Raw genomic sequence first — 17,878 nt, 5'->3', positions numbered from 1 at the left:
TTTATCATACACTGTCTTGCTGATGTCACTCACCCCAAGTCTATTACACTGAACCTCCCTTCTGTCTCTTAGCCAGTACCATATTGTTTTGATGACTGCTGTTTTATAGTATAATTTAATATCTGGTACTGCTAGGCCACTTTCCTTCACATTTTTTCATTATTTCCCTTCATATTCTTGATCTTTTGTTCTTCCAAATGAATTTTGTTATAGGTTTTTCTAATTCAGTAAAGAAGGTTTTTGGTGGTTTGATAGGTATGACACTAAATAAATGAATTAATTTGGGTAGAATGGTCATTTTTATTATGTTAGCTTGTCTTACCCATGAGCAATCAATGTTTTTCCAATTGTTTAGATCTAGTTTTAATTATTTGGAAAGTGTTTTGTAGTTGTGTTCATATAATTCCTGTGTTTATTTTGGTAGATAGATTCCTAAGTATTTTATATTGTCTAGGGTGATTTTAAATGGTATTTCTCTTTCTACCTCTGGCTGCTGTGACGTGTTGGAAATATATAGAAATGCTGATGATTTATGTGCATTTATTTTGTATCCTGCAACTTTGCTAAAGTTGTTGATTATTTCTACAAGCTTCTTAGTTGATTCTCTAGGATTTTTTAAGTAGACCATCATATCATCTGCAAAGAGTGATAGCTTAGTCTCCTCCTTGCCTATTTTGATACCTTCAATTTCTTTTTCTTCTCTAATTGCAACTGCTAGTGTTTCTAGTACAATGTTAAATAATAGAGGTGATAATGGGCATCCTTGTTTCACGCCTGATCTTACTGGGAAGGATTCTAATTTATCCCCATTGCATATGATGCTTGTTGATGGTTTTAGATATATACTGTTTATTATTTTTAGGAAAGGTCCTTTTATTCCTATACTTTCCAGTGTTTTCAATAGGAATGGGTGCTGTATTTTGTCAAAGGCTTTTTCAGCATCTATTGAGATAATCATGTGATTTTTGTTTGTTAGCTTGTTGATATGGTCAGTTATGTGGATGGTTTTCCTAATATTGAACCATCCTTGCATTCCTGGTATAAATCCCAGCTGATCATGGTGGATGATCTTCTTAATTACTCGCTGGAGTCTTTTTTGCTAGTATTCTATTTAAGGTTTTTGCATCTATGCTCATTAGGGAGATTGGTCTGTAGTTTTCTTTCTCTGTTTTTGATCTACCAGGCTTTGGGATCAGTATCATATTTGTGTCATAAAAGGAATTTGGTAGGACTCCTTTGCTTATTATATCAAATAATTTGTATAGTATTGGGATTAGTTGTTCTTTGAATGTTTGATAGAATTCACTTGTGAATCCATCAGGCCCTGGCGATTTATTCTTAGAATAATATTATTATTCTTTGATGGCTTGTTCAATTTCTTTTTCAGATATGGGATTATTTAGGTATACTATTTCTGCTGTTAATCTAGGGAATTTATATTTTTGTAAATATTCATCCATATAACCTAGTTTGCTATATTTATTGCAATATAATTGGGCAAAATAGTTTTTAATGGTTGCCTCAATTTCCTCTTCCTTACAGGTGAGGTCTCCCTTTTCATCTTTGATACTGTTAATTTGGTTTTCTTCTTTCCTTTTTTTTTATTAGATTGACCAGTACTTTGTCTATTTTATCTGTTTTTTCAAAATACCAGCTTCTAGTCTTATTTATTAATTCAATAGTTCTTTTACTTTCGATTTTACTAATTTCTCCCTTGATTTTTAGTATTTCTAATTTAGTTTTCATCTGGGGATTTTTAATTTGCTCGCTTTCTAGTTTTTTAAGTTGCATACCCAATCTATTAATCTCTGCCCTCCCTAATTTGTTAATATATGCACTCAAGGATATAAATTTCCCCCTGAGTACTGCCTTAGCTGCATCCCACAGAGTTTGGTAGGATGTCTTATCATTGTCATTCTCTTCAATGAAATTGTTGATTGTTTCTATGATTTCTTCTTTAACTGACTGGTTTTGGAGAATCATATTATTTAATTTCCAATTAGTTTTTGATTTGCCTGTCCAGGTGCCCTTACTAATTATTATTTTTATTGCATTATGATCTGAGAGGGTTACATGAATTATTTCTGCTTTTTTGCATTTGTTTGAGATGTTTCTATGCCCTATTACATGGTCAGTCTTTGTGAATGTACCATGTACAGCTGAAAAGAAGGTGTATTCCTTTTTGTCCCTATTTATTTTTCTCCACATATCTGTTAAATCTAATTTTTCTAGGACTTCATTCACCTCTCTTATCTCTTTCTTATTTATTTTTTGGTTTGGTTTATCTAGATCTGAAAGAGGAATATTTAGATCCCCCACTAGTATGGTTTTACTATCTATTTCCTTCTTGAGCTCTGCCAGTTTCTCCTTTGGGAATTTGGATGCTATACCATTTGGTGCATACATATTGAGCACTGTTGTTTCCTCATTGTCTATACTGCCTTTTATGAGGATGTAATAACCTTCCCTGTCTTTTTTAATCATATCTATTTTTACTTTGGCTTTGTCAGAAATCATGATCGCCACTCCTGCCTTATTTTTCTCATTTGAAGCCCAAAATACTTTGCTCCAGCCCTTTACCTTAAATCTGTGTATGTCCATCCGCCTCATATGTGTTTCTTGTAGACAACATATGGTAGGATTTTGGTTTCTAATCCACTCTGCTATTTGCTTCCGTTTTATGAGCAAGTTCATCCCATTCACATTCAGAGTTATAATTATCAGTTGTGCATTCACTGACATTTTTGTATCCTCCCCTAGTCCCACCCCTTCTTCTTACACTATTTTCTTTTAAACCAGTGGTTTGCTTTGAGCCGGTATCCCTTATCCCCTTCCTTGATTAGCTTCCCTTTCTACCCCCTCCCTTGTTATTCCCCTCTTTTTATTTTTAAAGGCCTAATGAATTCCCTCCCCCTTCTTCTCCCTTCCCTTTTTTGACCTCCCCACTCCCCTGCTCTCCTTGGTTTATCCCTTCTGACTTTCTCAGTAGGGTTAGATAGAGTTTTTTATCCCAATGGATAATATAGTTACTCTTCCCTCTCTGGGTTGATTATACTCAGAGTAAGGTTTAAATATTACCTGTTAATGCTCTCTTTCTCTCCTTCTTATAATAGTATTTGTCCCCTCCTCTTCCCATGCCCTCTTTATGTGTAATAGAATATCCTGTTTTTCTTATTCATTCAGGTTTCTCTTGGTGCCATCTACTATTCACCCCCCTCTTTCCCACCTACCCCTGTATCATCTTAGAGCATTTAGTACTCCAACCTTTCCCTGTGAATAATTCTTCGAATTACTATAATAGTGAATACTATAATGGTGAACAGAGTTCACTATAGAGAATTATACATAACATTTCTCCACATAGGAATACAAATAATTAGATCTTATTGAAGCCCTTAAAGAGGCAAATTTAAAAATAAAGAGTTGTCTTTCTCACCCCACTGTTTCTTATGTACCTTTTCATGTTTCTCTTGGTTTTTGTGGTGGTATATCAAATTTTCCATTTAGTCCTGGTCTTTTCTGTGCAAATACTTGGAAATCTTCTATCTTGTTGAATGCCCAAACTTTCCCCTGGGAGTATATAGTCATTTTTGATGGGTACGTGATCCTTGGTTGTAAACCCAGTTCTCTTGCCTTTTTAAATATCATATTCCAAGCCTTGCGGTCTTTTTGTGTGGAGGCTGCCAGATCCTGTGTGATCCTAATTGGTGCTCCTTGATATCTGAATTGTCTCTTTCTGGCTTCTTGTAAAATTTTTTTTCTTTTACTTGGAAGCACTTGAATTTGGCAATTATATTCTTGGGGGTTGTCTTTTCAGGGTCTAGTGTAGAGGGTGATCTATGGATCCTTTCAATGTCTATATTGCCCTCTTGTTGTATAACTTCAGGGCATTTTTGCTGAATAATTTCTTTTAGTATGGACTCCAAATTTCTACTGATACACTGTGGTAAAGTTGAATGTAATGGACTTCTGTATTAGCAGCAATGAAATGACCCAGAACAGTTCTGAGGGACTTAAGGAAAAGATGCTACCCACATTTAGAGGAAGAACTATAGGAGAGGAAACACAGAAGAAAAGCAATTGCTTGAACACTGGGGTTGATGAGGACATGATTGGAGATGTAGACTGGAAAGGACCACACTAATGCAACTGTCAATAATATGTAAAGAAGTCTTGATTGATGACACATGTTAAAACAGTGGAAATGTGAGTTAGCTATGGGGGAGAGGGAAGTTTGAGGGAGTCAAGGGGAAAGTAAAAACATGAATCATGTAACCATGGAAAATTTTTCTAAAAATAAAAAAATTAATTAAAAAATGAGAGTGTTTTAGCCTTTTAGGAAATTAAGTAGAGAATTCCTTTTTCTTTGTTTTCTCCTCATTGATCACTGGTAATATTTTCCCCCTAGAATACACAGTACATGCTACCTTCTTAGAAACTCTTCAAAAAATATTCTTACCAAATCAACTTTGACTCTTGTGATGAGGAGGATTTCAGATCACCGTCTCTCCTCCTCCACAGAATCTCACACTTCACTCAGAGAGCACTTCCTACCTCCTTGATTCTCAGGGAAAAGCATTTCAAAGTAATGCCTTTCTCTAGGTTTTACTCTTTACAACATGATTCTCGCTCTTGTCAGTATTCCACTGGGCTCTAATGACTGCTCTGCAGTGCTGACTCTGACACCTTTGAAGTTTGGGAATTTGGGTAAATTCCCTTGTGAGCTTCAGTTTCCTCCAGACAGTGGATGAGGGCTGTACCATATGAATTCTGAGCTCTAAATCTTGTGATTTTTGCTGTTTTAGGGGTCAATGGCATTTAAGGATGTGGCTGTGGACTTCAGTCTGGAAGAGTGGTGCCTATTGGACCATTCTCAGAAAGTGCTGTACTTGGAGGTCATGCTGGAGAATGTGCAGAATCTACTCTCTGTGGGTAAGGACAATTTCCTGTGTTAACTCTAAATCTGTCATTAAGGGTGTGTCTTTATTCTAAACCAGATATGCAGGATTTTGAAACTTTGTCAGTGATTAAAAAAGCAAAAGTGCTGATCTCTGCCCATGGATCTCCTTGTACCTACTTTTCATTAAAAAAGTATTTGAATTATGTGATGGGAAGCTGGGACTTTTCCTTTCTTATGCCTAAAATTGTTTCTCCTCTGTTTTGGATAGCTTCAAGTGAAAATTTAAACTAGTGTTAGTGTTATTCCTGAAACTAATCTCAGAAGTCATCTAGGCCACCCCTAATTAGACCTGAATTTTGTGGGCAAATACCCTTTTTTTTTTACACAAATAGCTTTTCCTTGAAGATGGGTATTGAAGGGAGCCCTCTACCTGCCAAGGCAACCCTCTCCCTTTTGAACTTGTTCTGGTCTTTTGAAAGGATATTCTTAATAATAATGTTAAGTCATGGGACAGGTTGAGCCAAGAAGGTTGCATAGCAGAAGCAAAAGCTGGACCTGCCTGTAGAATGTCAAAGCAACCTTAAAATATGCTTTTAAATAACTAGAGCAGCAATGGACAAACTGTGCCTCCACATCTGGCCTGAAGGCTGTAGCCATAGGACAAATATGGGGATGCAGTTTGCCAATTGCTGGACTAGAGTCACAGAAGGAACATGGGTAAGAGTGAGGTGGCTCTCCTGAAAAAAGCAACTTGAAAGTTAGGCAGAAAGAGTGTATTTTGAGGGATAAGTAGGGAACTGGAAGTAAAGTTGCACACAGAGCAGTGATACGAACAGGGGGTTGGCCAGCTGTTATCCAGGGTCCTACCCTGCTTATATCTGGGGTTCTACAAGGGACCTGCAACGTCTTCATTGGGGTAAGGAGGCTGTGAGGATCATAGGAAGGGTGGCCAAGATCCATTTATACCATTGCTGTCTTTTTACCCCAAAGAGATAATAAGGAAAAATAGGTGTACAAAATATTTATAGTTGCTGTCTTTGTGGTGGCAAAAAATTGGAAACTGAGGGGTGTTCATCAGTTGGGGAATGGCTGAACAAATTGGTGATGGAATACTATTATGCTGAAAGGAATAATGAACTGGAGGAATTCCATGGGAACTGGAATGACTTCCAGGAATTGATGCAGAGGGAAAGTAGCAGAACCAGGAAAATGTTGTACACAGAGACTGATACACTGTGGCACAATGGAACGTAATGGACTTTTCTACTAGCAGCAATGCAATGATCCAGGACAATTCTGAGGGACTTATGAGAATGAAGGTATTTACATCCAGAGAAAGAACTGTGGGAGCAGAAACAGAGAAGAAAAACCTACACTCAATCACACAGTTCCAGGCTAGAGAGGAATTACTAATAGCAATGAGAGCTTGTTCTGATAGGCTTGGTATATGGACAAAGTTAGAAAATTTAAAGCAAAAAAATGAGGAAAATTCCTCCCAGTTTATGGATAGACTTATTGAGCTGGGAGGTAGATACATAGACCTGGATCTTTCCAGAGAAAGGGTTATCAGGCAGATAACAAGACATTTTGTAGAAAACTGTTCTAAAGCAGTCAAAGATTATTTTAAAACCTACTGCCCAAATTGGGCCAATATGGACCTGGTAGAATTGAGAAGTGTAGCAGTTTATGTCTTTTATGGTCATGAAAAGAAAGATGAAGATACCTGTGACTTAATAGAGGCATTAAGAAAATAAGTTAAAATTTTAAAGGAGGAAATTGAAAAAGAAAAAGAAAATCGACTAGTGGCCGTAGTCCCTTTTACAAGAATCCTCAAATCAAACACCAATGTGTTATTTATGTGGAGAAACACTTAATGTTAAACTGCAGAAACTAGAATCAGGTATTCAGTAACATAAATTTTAGGAATAATGGTAATTTCAGAAATGACAATTATTTTAGAAGTAATCATAATCATAATAGAAACAATTATAGAAATAACAACCCAAATGAGGCAACTTACAACAATATATCCAAAATGAGGCTTGTCCACTGTACTAGAGTGGAAATCCTCCTCAACATGGGGAGCCCCAGAGCAATGGCCAAGGATTTTTGAAGGTGTGAGAGGGAGGAAAGGACTCTGGAATCAGAGTGAAACCTTTGATTTCCCAGACCCTGATATGTTAACACCAGTTATCCTAGTCTAATTCCTCCCCTCACCCCTCATAGTAATAAACCTCACATGACCCTGAAAGTTGAGAATATATATTATGATTGCCTCTTAGACACTGGAGCTTCCAGATCAGGTTTGGAGAGTAAACCAGATTCTGAATGCAGCTCAATTGGTTCTCTAAATGCACTAGGCATATCAGGAACATTTCTAAAGGTCCCAAAGCTTTCCCCTTGAATGGTATCTATGGACCCCTATCAGTGCAACATTCTTTTTTTTAATGCCTGGTTCCCCTATAAATTAGTTAGGAAGAGACCTTTTATGTAAAGTTAGAGCCATAATAACATGCTCTCAAGATGGTGCTATGATGCTAGAATTGCCTGAGGAATCCTTAAATTTGCTCCATGTACTTCTTTCAGACAGGAGGTGAAGGAGCCTCCCACCTTTGAAATACTAGCTGATATACCTGTGCATCTGAGGGCCACATCTTCTTCCAATGTAGACTTACTTAAATTAGCTGTTCCTGTACAAATTAAAACAAAAGGTGGCCTACTTCCTTCTATTCCTCAGTATCCTCTATTGAAAGAGGCAATTGAGGGAATTACCCCAGTAATAAATTCACTAATTGAGCAAGGAATAATAATTCCATGCAAATCCAAATATAACACACCCATTCTACCTGTAAAAAAGCCAAAATTAGGCACAGAGAGAAAATCTGTCTATAGATTTGTACAAGATTTAAGGGCTGTAAATAATCATGTCATAAAGAGACATCCTTTGGTTCCAAGCCCAGCCACAATTACCTCCTCTATTCCTAGCACAGCCACAAATTTTGCTGTAGTAGATCTGTGCTTAGCATCCTTTTCAATACCAGTTCATGAAAATTCCAGTAATATATTTTCCTTCACCTGGAAAGGTCCTCAGTGGACATCGTCCCAGTTACCACAAGGGTTTGTGGACAGTCCTATATTGTTCTTGCAAATTCTAAATCAGGATTTAGAAAAATATTAAATTTCATAATAGCTGTTTGATACAGTATGTAGATGATTTGCAAACATCTTCTTTTAGAACTACATGATATTTATAGCCGCACTCTTTGTGGTGGTAAAAAAACTGGAAAACGAGGGTATGCCCTTCAATTGGGGAAGAGCTGAACAAATTGTGTTATATGTTGGTGATGGAATACTATTGTGCTCAAAGGAATAATAAACTGGAGGAATTCCGTGTGAACCAGAACGACCTCCAGGAATTGATGAGGAGAGCCAAAAGAATATTGTACACAGAGACTGATACACTGTGGTAAAATCGAATGTAATGGACTTCTGTACTGGCAGCAATGCAATGACCCAGGACAATTCTGAGGGATTTATGGAAAGGAACGCTACCCACATTCAGAGGAAGAACTGCATGAGTGGAAACACAGAAGTAAAACAACCGCTTGAACACATGGATTGATGTGGACATGGTTGGGGATGTAGACACTAAATGACCACACCAATGCAACTATCAATAATATGTAAATAAGTCTTGACTCATCACACATCTTAAAACCAGTGGAAATGCACATTGGATATGGGGGGGGGGGTTGAAGGGAAGGGTGAAGGGGAAAGTAAAAACAGGAATCATGTAACTATGGAAAATTTTTCTAAAAGAATAAAATATTTAAATCTGGAAAAAAAAGAACTACATAAGAGAGGCCACAAGGTCCCAAAGGCAAAGGTTCAGTGGTGTCTCCACAAAGTGGAATGTTTAGGGTTCATTTTAACCGCTGGTGCCCACTCCATTTTCTTTAAGCGCATTGAAGATATTCAAAAATTGAGCATCCTCTCCACTAAAAAACAGTTGAAGGCAATTTTAGGAGCAACAGGGATTTGTAGACAGTGGATCCCTTGCTATGAGGAAATCACTAAACCCCTTATAGCTCTAGCAAAACATTCAGTCCCTAAACCACTTAGATTAGAGGTGGAGTAAATGTCAGCTCTTTCAAAATTAAAACATGCTATCTTGTCTGCCTCTGCTCTAGGCATCCCAGATTACAACAAGCCATTTACTTTATATATACACAAAGAGGGGTAGCTTCAGGTGTTTTAACTCAAAACTTTAGGACCTGTTCAACATCCAGTTACTTACTATTCATCCTAACTAGACCCAGTAGCTTCAGGAGCATCACAATGCTTAAAAGCATAGCTGCCACAGCTTTATTAGTAACTGAAGCTGCTGGTTTAGTATTGGGATGCCCACTAACAATAATATATCCACATGAAGTTGAAGCATTGTTGCTAAGGCATAGAACTAAGGCATTTTCTGATCAAAGACTCACAAGGTACGAGATAACCTTATTAGGTAATGAAAATATTACTTTAAAACTCTGTACAACTCTTAACCCTGCCACCTTGCTTCCAGATTTACCAGTTTCAGGAGAATCATTGCACAGTTGTGAATCTCTAGTGTCCATGGCTAAAAAGACTTGAAATGATTTCTTGGATACTCCTTTAGACAACCCAGACTCACTTAAAAAATGACCTGAAGTTCTACCTCTAGCTCTATTTTGTCCTTGAAGCAGGGCCAGGGGAGACCTATACATCTCACCATTTGGAATGTTTTTTGGACATTCCCCTATACAGGCTAAACCTTTTTCTTCTGCATACACATCATTATTGGGGGGGGGGGCACTTCTTTTGCTTCCTATATACAGGACTTGCAGATCAAATTGCAAAAATTCCATGAATCCGGAGCTGCAAGCAGGACCTATAGACTTCTCACTTCATGACCTGAACCCAGGAGACAAGGTGTACATAAAGAACTTCCAATTCACTGAAACAACTCAGCCTGGGAGGGTCCTTTTCAAGTATTGATAACCACTGCAACAGCTTATCAAAATTGGAGAAAAGGATTCTTGGATTCATTACTCACACCTAAAACAAGTACCTTCTCTTGACTGATTGACTGTATCCTGTCACATACATTGTAGATAAAAGTCCATATTCAAGTGAACACTGGTTTGGCTGACACATTGAATTCCTGAAAATTTTTTAAGTTATTGCTTTACTTTTTATTTTCAAGAGAATATTTTATTTTCCCCCCTTTCTTATTTCTTTCACTTGAAGTACATGTAATCGGTATTAATGTTTTGGATTTGAAGGATAACTTTAAAATATCCATGAGCTCTAATATCAATGCATACCCCAAAAGCTTTAGACCATGAAAACCTTCCATTGATTGATAAATACTGTGGGGCTTTGATTAATAATTGTGTCTGATTCCAGAAGGGATCACAAAAGAGCCATTGTACAGTGCCAAGAAACAGAAGGTCAAAGAGACCAACAATCCTTGTAGGAATAATGAGATCTGTGCCAAGACAGAGGATTGTTTGAGGTAGCACCTGTTTGACATATGTCAGATGCAGGTCTTCCCCATGCCACATTCCCGATAAGTACCTTAGTTTGGCTGCCATTTTGGCACCCCTATCTGTGAGAGTGAAGGTAAAATTGGACCAGGAATGACCTATTTCCCTTTTACATCAAAATCTACTTTCTTTTCTCTCTTTATAGTATGGCAAATTTCTGTAGTCTTGGCTGCCAATTGGATAAGTGCTATATTATTGTATTTGTCCTACAGACTTGTGGAACAGAAATCACTTTAATTGGGCCCTAATGCAAGGACCTGTTATGGATTTATTATTTTTTACTCATTTTATATACATAGATTTTGAGATTTTTTTCCTCTCTCAAAATTTAATTTTTTCTTCTACTTTGAGGTTTTTTTTTTTAATATTTTTGGTTTTCTTTTCATAAATGAATCATAGGCCCATAACTCAACCACATATCCTGAGTTGATCCAGGTGTTGGTCAGCACCCTCTTTATTGTATAATTTTCATAAAATCCAAGATTTAAAATTTTTTGAGAGAAATTTCAGGAAAGGAAGCTTGTTAACTCCCGAAATCAAGAAAATGAACTTTTTGAAGAAAGTGCCATAAAAAGATCTGCATCAAAAGATCCAGAATGAACTTTGGGATATAATGAACTGAACTGAAGGGGGTTGAACATATAATTTATTCTGAATGTAAACTCTTATGCCAAAGGGGACAGCCCCAGTTGGCTTTTTGTCATTGTGCCTAGCAAACATTGGTTTTGCTCTCTCTTCTATTTCCCTCTTAACTCTAACTATTGTAGTTTTTAGAAAGTGCAATATTTAGCTAGATATAAGCACTTTTAGCTAGATATAAGCTAGTTATGTTAAATGATTCATTTGGGAGACTAATCTCCCAAAGAATCATGAGGAGAGGTGGGAATTGTGAAGCTACGATGAACTCTCCCCTTGTCTATTTTTAGCTAATCAAATCAAGAACCTAAAGTACTTCACTTAACCATTAGTTAAGGGAGCTCACAAGTCACTTTCCAGTTCACAACCCCAAAGACCACAAGCACAGTAACCACAATATTACTTTATAACTCTCTTATTTAGTCACGAAATCCCAATTTTAATTCTTACAACATGTAGTAACACATGGCAATTTTATTGTGGGAAGGCATGATTCTTAAAGGAAACTGAGTTTTTACTATATTTAGCATCCAATCATATTTTTTATCAAAAACATACCCATCCACATGGTTATAAGCATGTTTACCTGGCAACATATAAGATACATGAACACAAACTCAAGATGGCATCTTTTCCATTAGGGTCTCCAGGGATATGATATACAAAACCTAGAATTTCCAGGACAAACTGTCCTAGGTTCATACCTAGGTGACTCACTCAGGCTTATTCAATGCACTTAAGCCTATTCATTGTACTGTATTCCCTTATCTAGGGGTCCAACAACTTAGGGGCCAATCAGAGGAGTGTAGACAATCCATCCCCAACTACTGCTCTAGGTTCTGAAACTGGGCACAAGCCAAATTCGAAACTGGGAACCTTCTTAAGTCTACATTATTAGCACTTCCTACATCCAAATCTAGAAATACAAAGGCCTGGCACAAGGCTATAGTGAGGCCCCAAAGTCACTTGGCCAGTTCAAGCCTGTGGTAAAGCCTGTAGCCCCAGAGCTAAGTAGCTCACAGTTCTCTGAACCCTGCAAACCAGGGGTCTGCAACCTTTTTGGCCATGAGAGCCATAAACGCCACATTTTTAAAAATGTAATTTCGTGAGAGCCGTACAGTGCTCACAGTGCGCGCTCCTGTGACAGTGCCTGAAAAAAAATTGACTTTATGGCTCCTGCAGAAAGAGCCATACATTGCCAACCCCTGCTGCAAACCATCAGCAGTCTCTAGAGGTGACTAAATCAGCAGCTTTCAGAGGGCTCAGCCCACAGGTCATGGTACCACCTTGGAAGAAATGAAACTTGCAGAAAACCAGACCTGCAGCTGAGGGGAGCAGCAAGGAAAAACCGAAGCTTAAACTGAAACTTAGAATGCCCCCTCTACCTGAAAATAGAAATAGAAGGCAAAGTAGGAAAAAAAAGTCTGGGAAAATGAGCAAACAGCAAAAGAAACATCTACCCCTAGAACAAATCTAAGGAGGCAAAGAAGAACAAGGCTCAGACTGAGGTGGGGATTGTGATACAAAAGACTCCACATACAAAACTTCAAATAATAATGGAAATTGGTCTCAGATGCTGGAAGAGTTCAAAAAGGAATTCAAAAATCAAATGAGAGAAGTGGAAGGAAAATGGGGAAAGGAAATGAAAAGAATGCAAAAAAGAAACTTGACCTGAGAAAGCAAAATTGGTCAAGTGCCAAAAAAGCACAAAAATCCAATTAAGAAAAGAGTGTCAGGAAAAGGAAAATGGAACAAATGGAAAAGGAGGATTAAAAGGTCATGAAAGAAAATCATTCTTTGAAAATTAGAATGGGGCATATAGAAGCTAATGACTAAATGAGATATCAAGAAACAATGAAACAAAATCAGAAGAATTTTAAAAAGAGAAGAAAATATGAAATATCTGACTGAAAAGCAATGGATCTGGAAAATAGGCCTAGGAAAGACGATCTAAGATGTATTAGACTATATAAAAAGAAGCCTAGATATCATATTAAAAGAAATTAACAAAGAAAACTGCCTTGATATTCTTTGAATCATAGGTTAAAAGAGAAATTGAAAGAATCCACAAATCACCTGCAATAAATCCCCAAATGACAACTTCCAGGAATATTATATCTAGATTGAAGATATCCTATGTGAAGGAGAAAGTACTGCACTAAGCCAGAAAGAAACATTTCAAATATCATGGACACCCAGTGGTGATTACACAGCATTTGGGAACTTCTACATGTAAGGATCTAAATGCTCCAAATGATACTCTGGAATGCAATAAAAAGGGGTTTACAACCATGAGTCATTCACCCATCAAGACTCATTATATTCTTTCAGGGAGAGAAATCATGATTTAATAACAAAGGGGATGTTCAAGCATTCCTGATGGAAAGAGCAGAGCAAAACAGAAAAGTTGATGTCCCAATACCAAATTCAAGAGAAGTATAAAAAGGTAAATAAGAAAGAGAAAATTTACAAGATTCAAGAAGGTCAAATTGTTTATATGCCTAGTGGAAAGATGATATTTGTTAACTCTTAAAATTGCTCTTTTTATCATAGTAGTTAGAAGTAGTATACTTAGACAAAGTATACTTTGGTACTAAACTGTTCAGGAAGATATGCAAAAAAAAATCAAGGGATGAAAAACAGGACATTCTCATGGGGAATAACAAACAGACTTATTGGGGTATAGAATCTTATCTTACTTTATAGAGCTATAAAAGGAGAAAAAGAAGTGGTGTAGGGAGGGGAATAATATAAGGGAGGAGGAATAGGGGAAGTGATTAAGAGGCCCTATGGAGAAGTAGGAAAGGAATAAGAAGGGTGGTGGTATGGAGGGGAATAATATAAGAGAGGTAAATGGGGGGAATGATTAAAGGGGAACTGTGTGGACAGACAGTGAAAGGAGAAAGTGTAGGATTAAAAGAAGAAAACAAGATGAAGGGCAATACAGAGATTATCATTATAACTGCAATAGTAAAAGAGATGAACTCACCCATAAAATGGAAGTAGATAGTAGAGTGCATTAAAAACACGACTCCTATGAGATTTTTTTTACAAGAAACATATTTGATGTACACAAGTAGACAGAGAGAGAGTAAGGTAAGTGTATTCTTATTTCCATAACAATGTGGGAATAAAATTTTTAAAAAAGTATAAAACTATAACTTACAGTCCCTCATTCTGCTTAGTCTCCTAAGTTTCCTTATTCCTCCTTCATTCTTCCCTCAAATCCCAGACCAGATGATAGGAATGGAAAGGAAGGGAATAAGCATTTCTTTTTCCTTTATATGAGTATATAATTCCCGTAAATAAATTATCATTTATTTCACAACATCCCTATGAGTTTGATAGTCTTATTGTCTTCATAGTTGAGGCCAACTGAGGTGAAATAACTTGCCCAGGGGCTCTTATGTACCATCTCTTTGAGGCTGGGTTAAATTTGCTTTTCTCTCTTGAAGTGTCGATCTTTTATTCCTTCACTACCAGCTGCCTTTAATTTCCAAATAATGAAGCTTGTGGATTGTGCCTCTCCTCATATTACAGAGGTAAAGATGGAATTTTCATATTGCAAATGATTTCCATGATCTCTTCTCTCCTACAAATGTCCCAGCAGTGAATACAACAGAAACCATTCTATAGGTTTTACTTGCTTATCCCCTTTCCTTTAAGAGGACCATATTTTTTATTTTTCACTCCTGATCTCTTCCTCCTTTCTTATGCCCAGGGCTTCCAGTTCCTAGAGAAAATTTTATCTCCTGTTTTCAACAAGGGAAAGCACTATGTCTGGAAGAGCAAAAAGATCCCAGGAGCTCCAGTCCAGGTGAGTGAGTTGAAAGCACATATATAAGTACTGATATCCCAAAAGACTTTTATCTATTGTGGTGAAGGGGGTGCTAGACTTTGGTACCTGCAGACCAATGCTGAATCATGCTGTTCATTTCTTGAGAAATGGATGTTAAACTCAGTAAAGAGCATGAGACATAATTTATGGTAGATTGTAAAATAAGATGGATATTTAATATGTCTGCACTTAATAACATACAATCTTTGCATCTGTAGAGAAAAGAAAACTTCTATTCCATTTTGAAAATTACTGCATGAGTGTTAAAGAGTGAAGTTATTTTTCTTTTTAGAATACAAAGTTTACCAAGAATGACCATGTGATAGTGCATCCAGAATGATGAGAACAGATTATCTGGAAACTTACCTATGATTCACAAAATTATAAAAATAATGCACAAATGACTTTTTAGAAAAGACAGAAAGGGCAATGGAGAAAGACTGTCCATTACTTCAGAGCAAGCATGCTCTAGCACAGGGTTTAAGTTATAGTCTAGTTGCAAGAAAGTTGGTCAGGTCATTCCTTCATTCTTTATTCAATGTATAAATTATGATGACAATATTGGACCTATCAGAGTTACATGTCCTTTGTGAGGTTTCATTGTGATTGTATGTGAAAGTCTTTCTAAAATCATCTATCTTGCAGATATGGCCAAATGGTCTATCCAAAGCATAGTTCTGCTTGTTTCAGTTTGAAAACTCTTTTTTGTCTGGGGAAATAGAATAAAAATCAGTTTACTTTCTGTCATAAAAGGAAATAGTCTATATTTCTCTGTGTGTATCTTCCTCCCTTATGTGTTTATCTCATTACTTGTTTTCTTTAGTGGTAGATTTTGAAGCGAAGGAGATGTCTACTGAGCTGAGCCTTTTTGTGGAAGGATCTGACCCCCAAAGATGCATGAATGAGGGTCCCCATGACTTCATTTTGAGAGAAATTGGTGACTCTACTATCAAGGTAAATAAAAATCCAAAGAATGACTGTGAAATTGATGAAACTGAAGAGAAATTTAGCCAATATTCAGTCCTAACTCAGCATATGAAATTGACCTCAGAAAATGACTGTTGTAAGGATAGCGAATATAGGAAATGCTTTCCTGAAGAAGTAGAACTTGTTCAGTCACCTGAAAAACCTGAAATACCAATGTATCAAGGTAATGTCGGAAGAATGGCCTTTGTCTGGAGTTCAGACCTCATTAGACATCCAAAAAGTAAGTGTGTCAAGATGGTTTCAGTGAGTGATAAAAGTGGGAGACCTTTCGATCAGAACTCTGAGCTTGCTGCCTATCAGATAATCCATGCTAGAGAGAAACCTTATGAATGTAAACTCTATGGAAAGGCTTTTATGTGGAAGATTCCTCTTGATAAACATCAGAGAATTCATCCTGGAGGGAAACCTTATAAATGTAAACAGTGTGAAAAGGCTTTTTCAGAGAGATGCCATCTTGCTGCACATCAGAGCATCCACACTGGAGAGAAACCTTATGAATGTAAACAGTGTGGAAAAACTTTCATACGGAGGAGCTATCTTGTTGCACATCAGAGAATCCACACTGGAGAGAAACCTTATGAATGTAAACAGTGTGGAAAGGCTTTCACAGTGAGGACCAATCTTGCCAGACATCAGAGAATCCACACTGGAGAGAAACCTTATGAATGTAAACACTGTGGAAAAGCTTTCACATGGAAGGTCTCTCTTGCGAAACATCAGAGAATCCACAGTGGAGAGAAACCTTATGAATGTAAACACTGTGGAAAGGCTTTTTCAGAGAGGGGTCATCTTGCTAAGCATCAGAAAATCCACACTGGAGGGAAGCCTTATGAATGTAAACAGTGTGGAAAGACTTTCATACGGAGGAGCCATCTCACTACACATCAGAACATCCACACTAGAGATAAACCTTATGAATGTAAACAGTGTGGAAAGGCTTTCACACAGAAGGGCCATCTTGCTGCACATCAGAGAATCCACACTGGAGAGAAACCTTATGAATGTAAACAGTGTGGGAAAACCTTCACAGTGAGGAGCAATCTTGCCAGACATCAAAGCATCCACACAGGAGAGAAACCTTATGAATGTAAACACTGTGGAAAGGCTTTCACATGGAAGGTCTCTCTTGCTGTACATCAGAGCATCCACAGTGGAGAGAAACCTTATGAATGTAAACAGTGTGGAAAGGCTTTTACACGTAAGGACTCTCTTGCTAAACATCAAATGATCCACACTGGAGAGAAACCTTATGAATGTAAACAGTGTGGAAAGGTTTTCATACGGATGAGCTATCTTGTTGCACATCAGAGAATCCACACTGGAGAGAAACCTTATGAATGTAAACACTGTGGAAAGGCTTTCACATGGAAGGGGTCTCTTGCTGTACATCAGAGCATCCACACTGGAGAGAAACCTTATGAATGTAAAAACTGTGGAAAGGCTTTTACATGGAAGGGGTCTCTTGCTGCACATCAGAGTATCCACACTGGAGAGAAACCTTATGAATGTAAACACTGTGGAAAAGCTTTTACACGTAGGGACTCTCTTGTTAAACATCAGAGAATCCACACTGGAGAGAAGCCTTATGAATGTAAGAACTGTTGAAACTTTTTCAGAGAAGTGCCATCTTGTTGCACATCAGAGCATCCACACTGGAGAGAAACCTTATGAATGTAAATAATGTGGAAACTTTTTACATGGAAGGAATCTTTTGCTAAACATGAGAAAAGCCACACTGGAGATAAAATTTATTGTATAGGATAAAACCATGCTTTATTCTCCAGCATACATTAATTAGTATTAGTAATCTTTGACTGGCAACTTCCAATAGAAAAATAGTGAAAGTTTGGTGCCCTTCAGAATGTAGATATTAATCTCTTCTTATGAAGAGTTGAGAAATCCCCTTCCCCAGCAGCCTTTTATATGTACATAAATATACACCTT

The 17,878-nt window shown here is 37.3% G+C and overlaps 1 protein-coding gene across 1 annotated transcript in view; it reads left to right on the top strand.

Moving 5' to 3' along the window:
• Nucleotides 1–17,580, top strand: part of LOC123230516 (zinc finger protein 883-like) — a 30,908-nt gene extending 13,328 nt beyond the window's left edge. The window contains exons 3-6 of the mRNA XM_044656654.1: nt 4,806–4,932; nt 14,831–14,926; nt 15,771–15,901; nt 16,415–17,580. Of these exons, the coding sequence (XP_044512589.1) occupies nt 4,806–4,932; nt 14,831–14,926; nt 15,771–15,901; nt 16,415–17,539 (1,479 nt within the window). The 3' untranslated portion in view covers nt 17,540–17,580. The remainder of the gene's footprint in view (nt 1–4,805; nt 4,933–14,830; nt 14,927–15,770; nt 15,902–16,414) is intronic.
• The last annotated feature ends 298 nt before the right edge of the window (nt 17,581–17,878 follow it).

Source organism: Gracilinanus agilis, chromosome 1, assembly GCF_016433145.1.
Source record: "Gracilinanus agilis isolate LMUSP501 chromosome 1, AgileGrace, whole genome shotgun sequence".
NCBI lineage: Eukaryota > Metazoa > Chordata > Mammalia > Didelphimorphia > Didelphidae > Gracilinanus > Gracilinanus agilis.
This window is presented reverse-complemented; position numbering and strand designations above follow the sequence as displayed.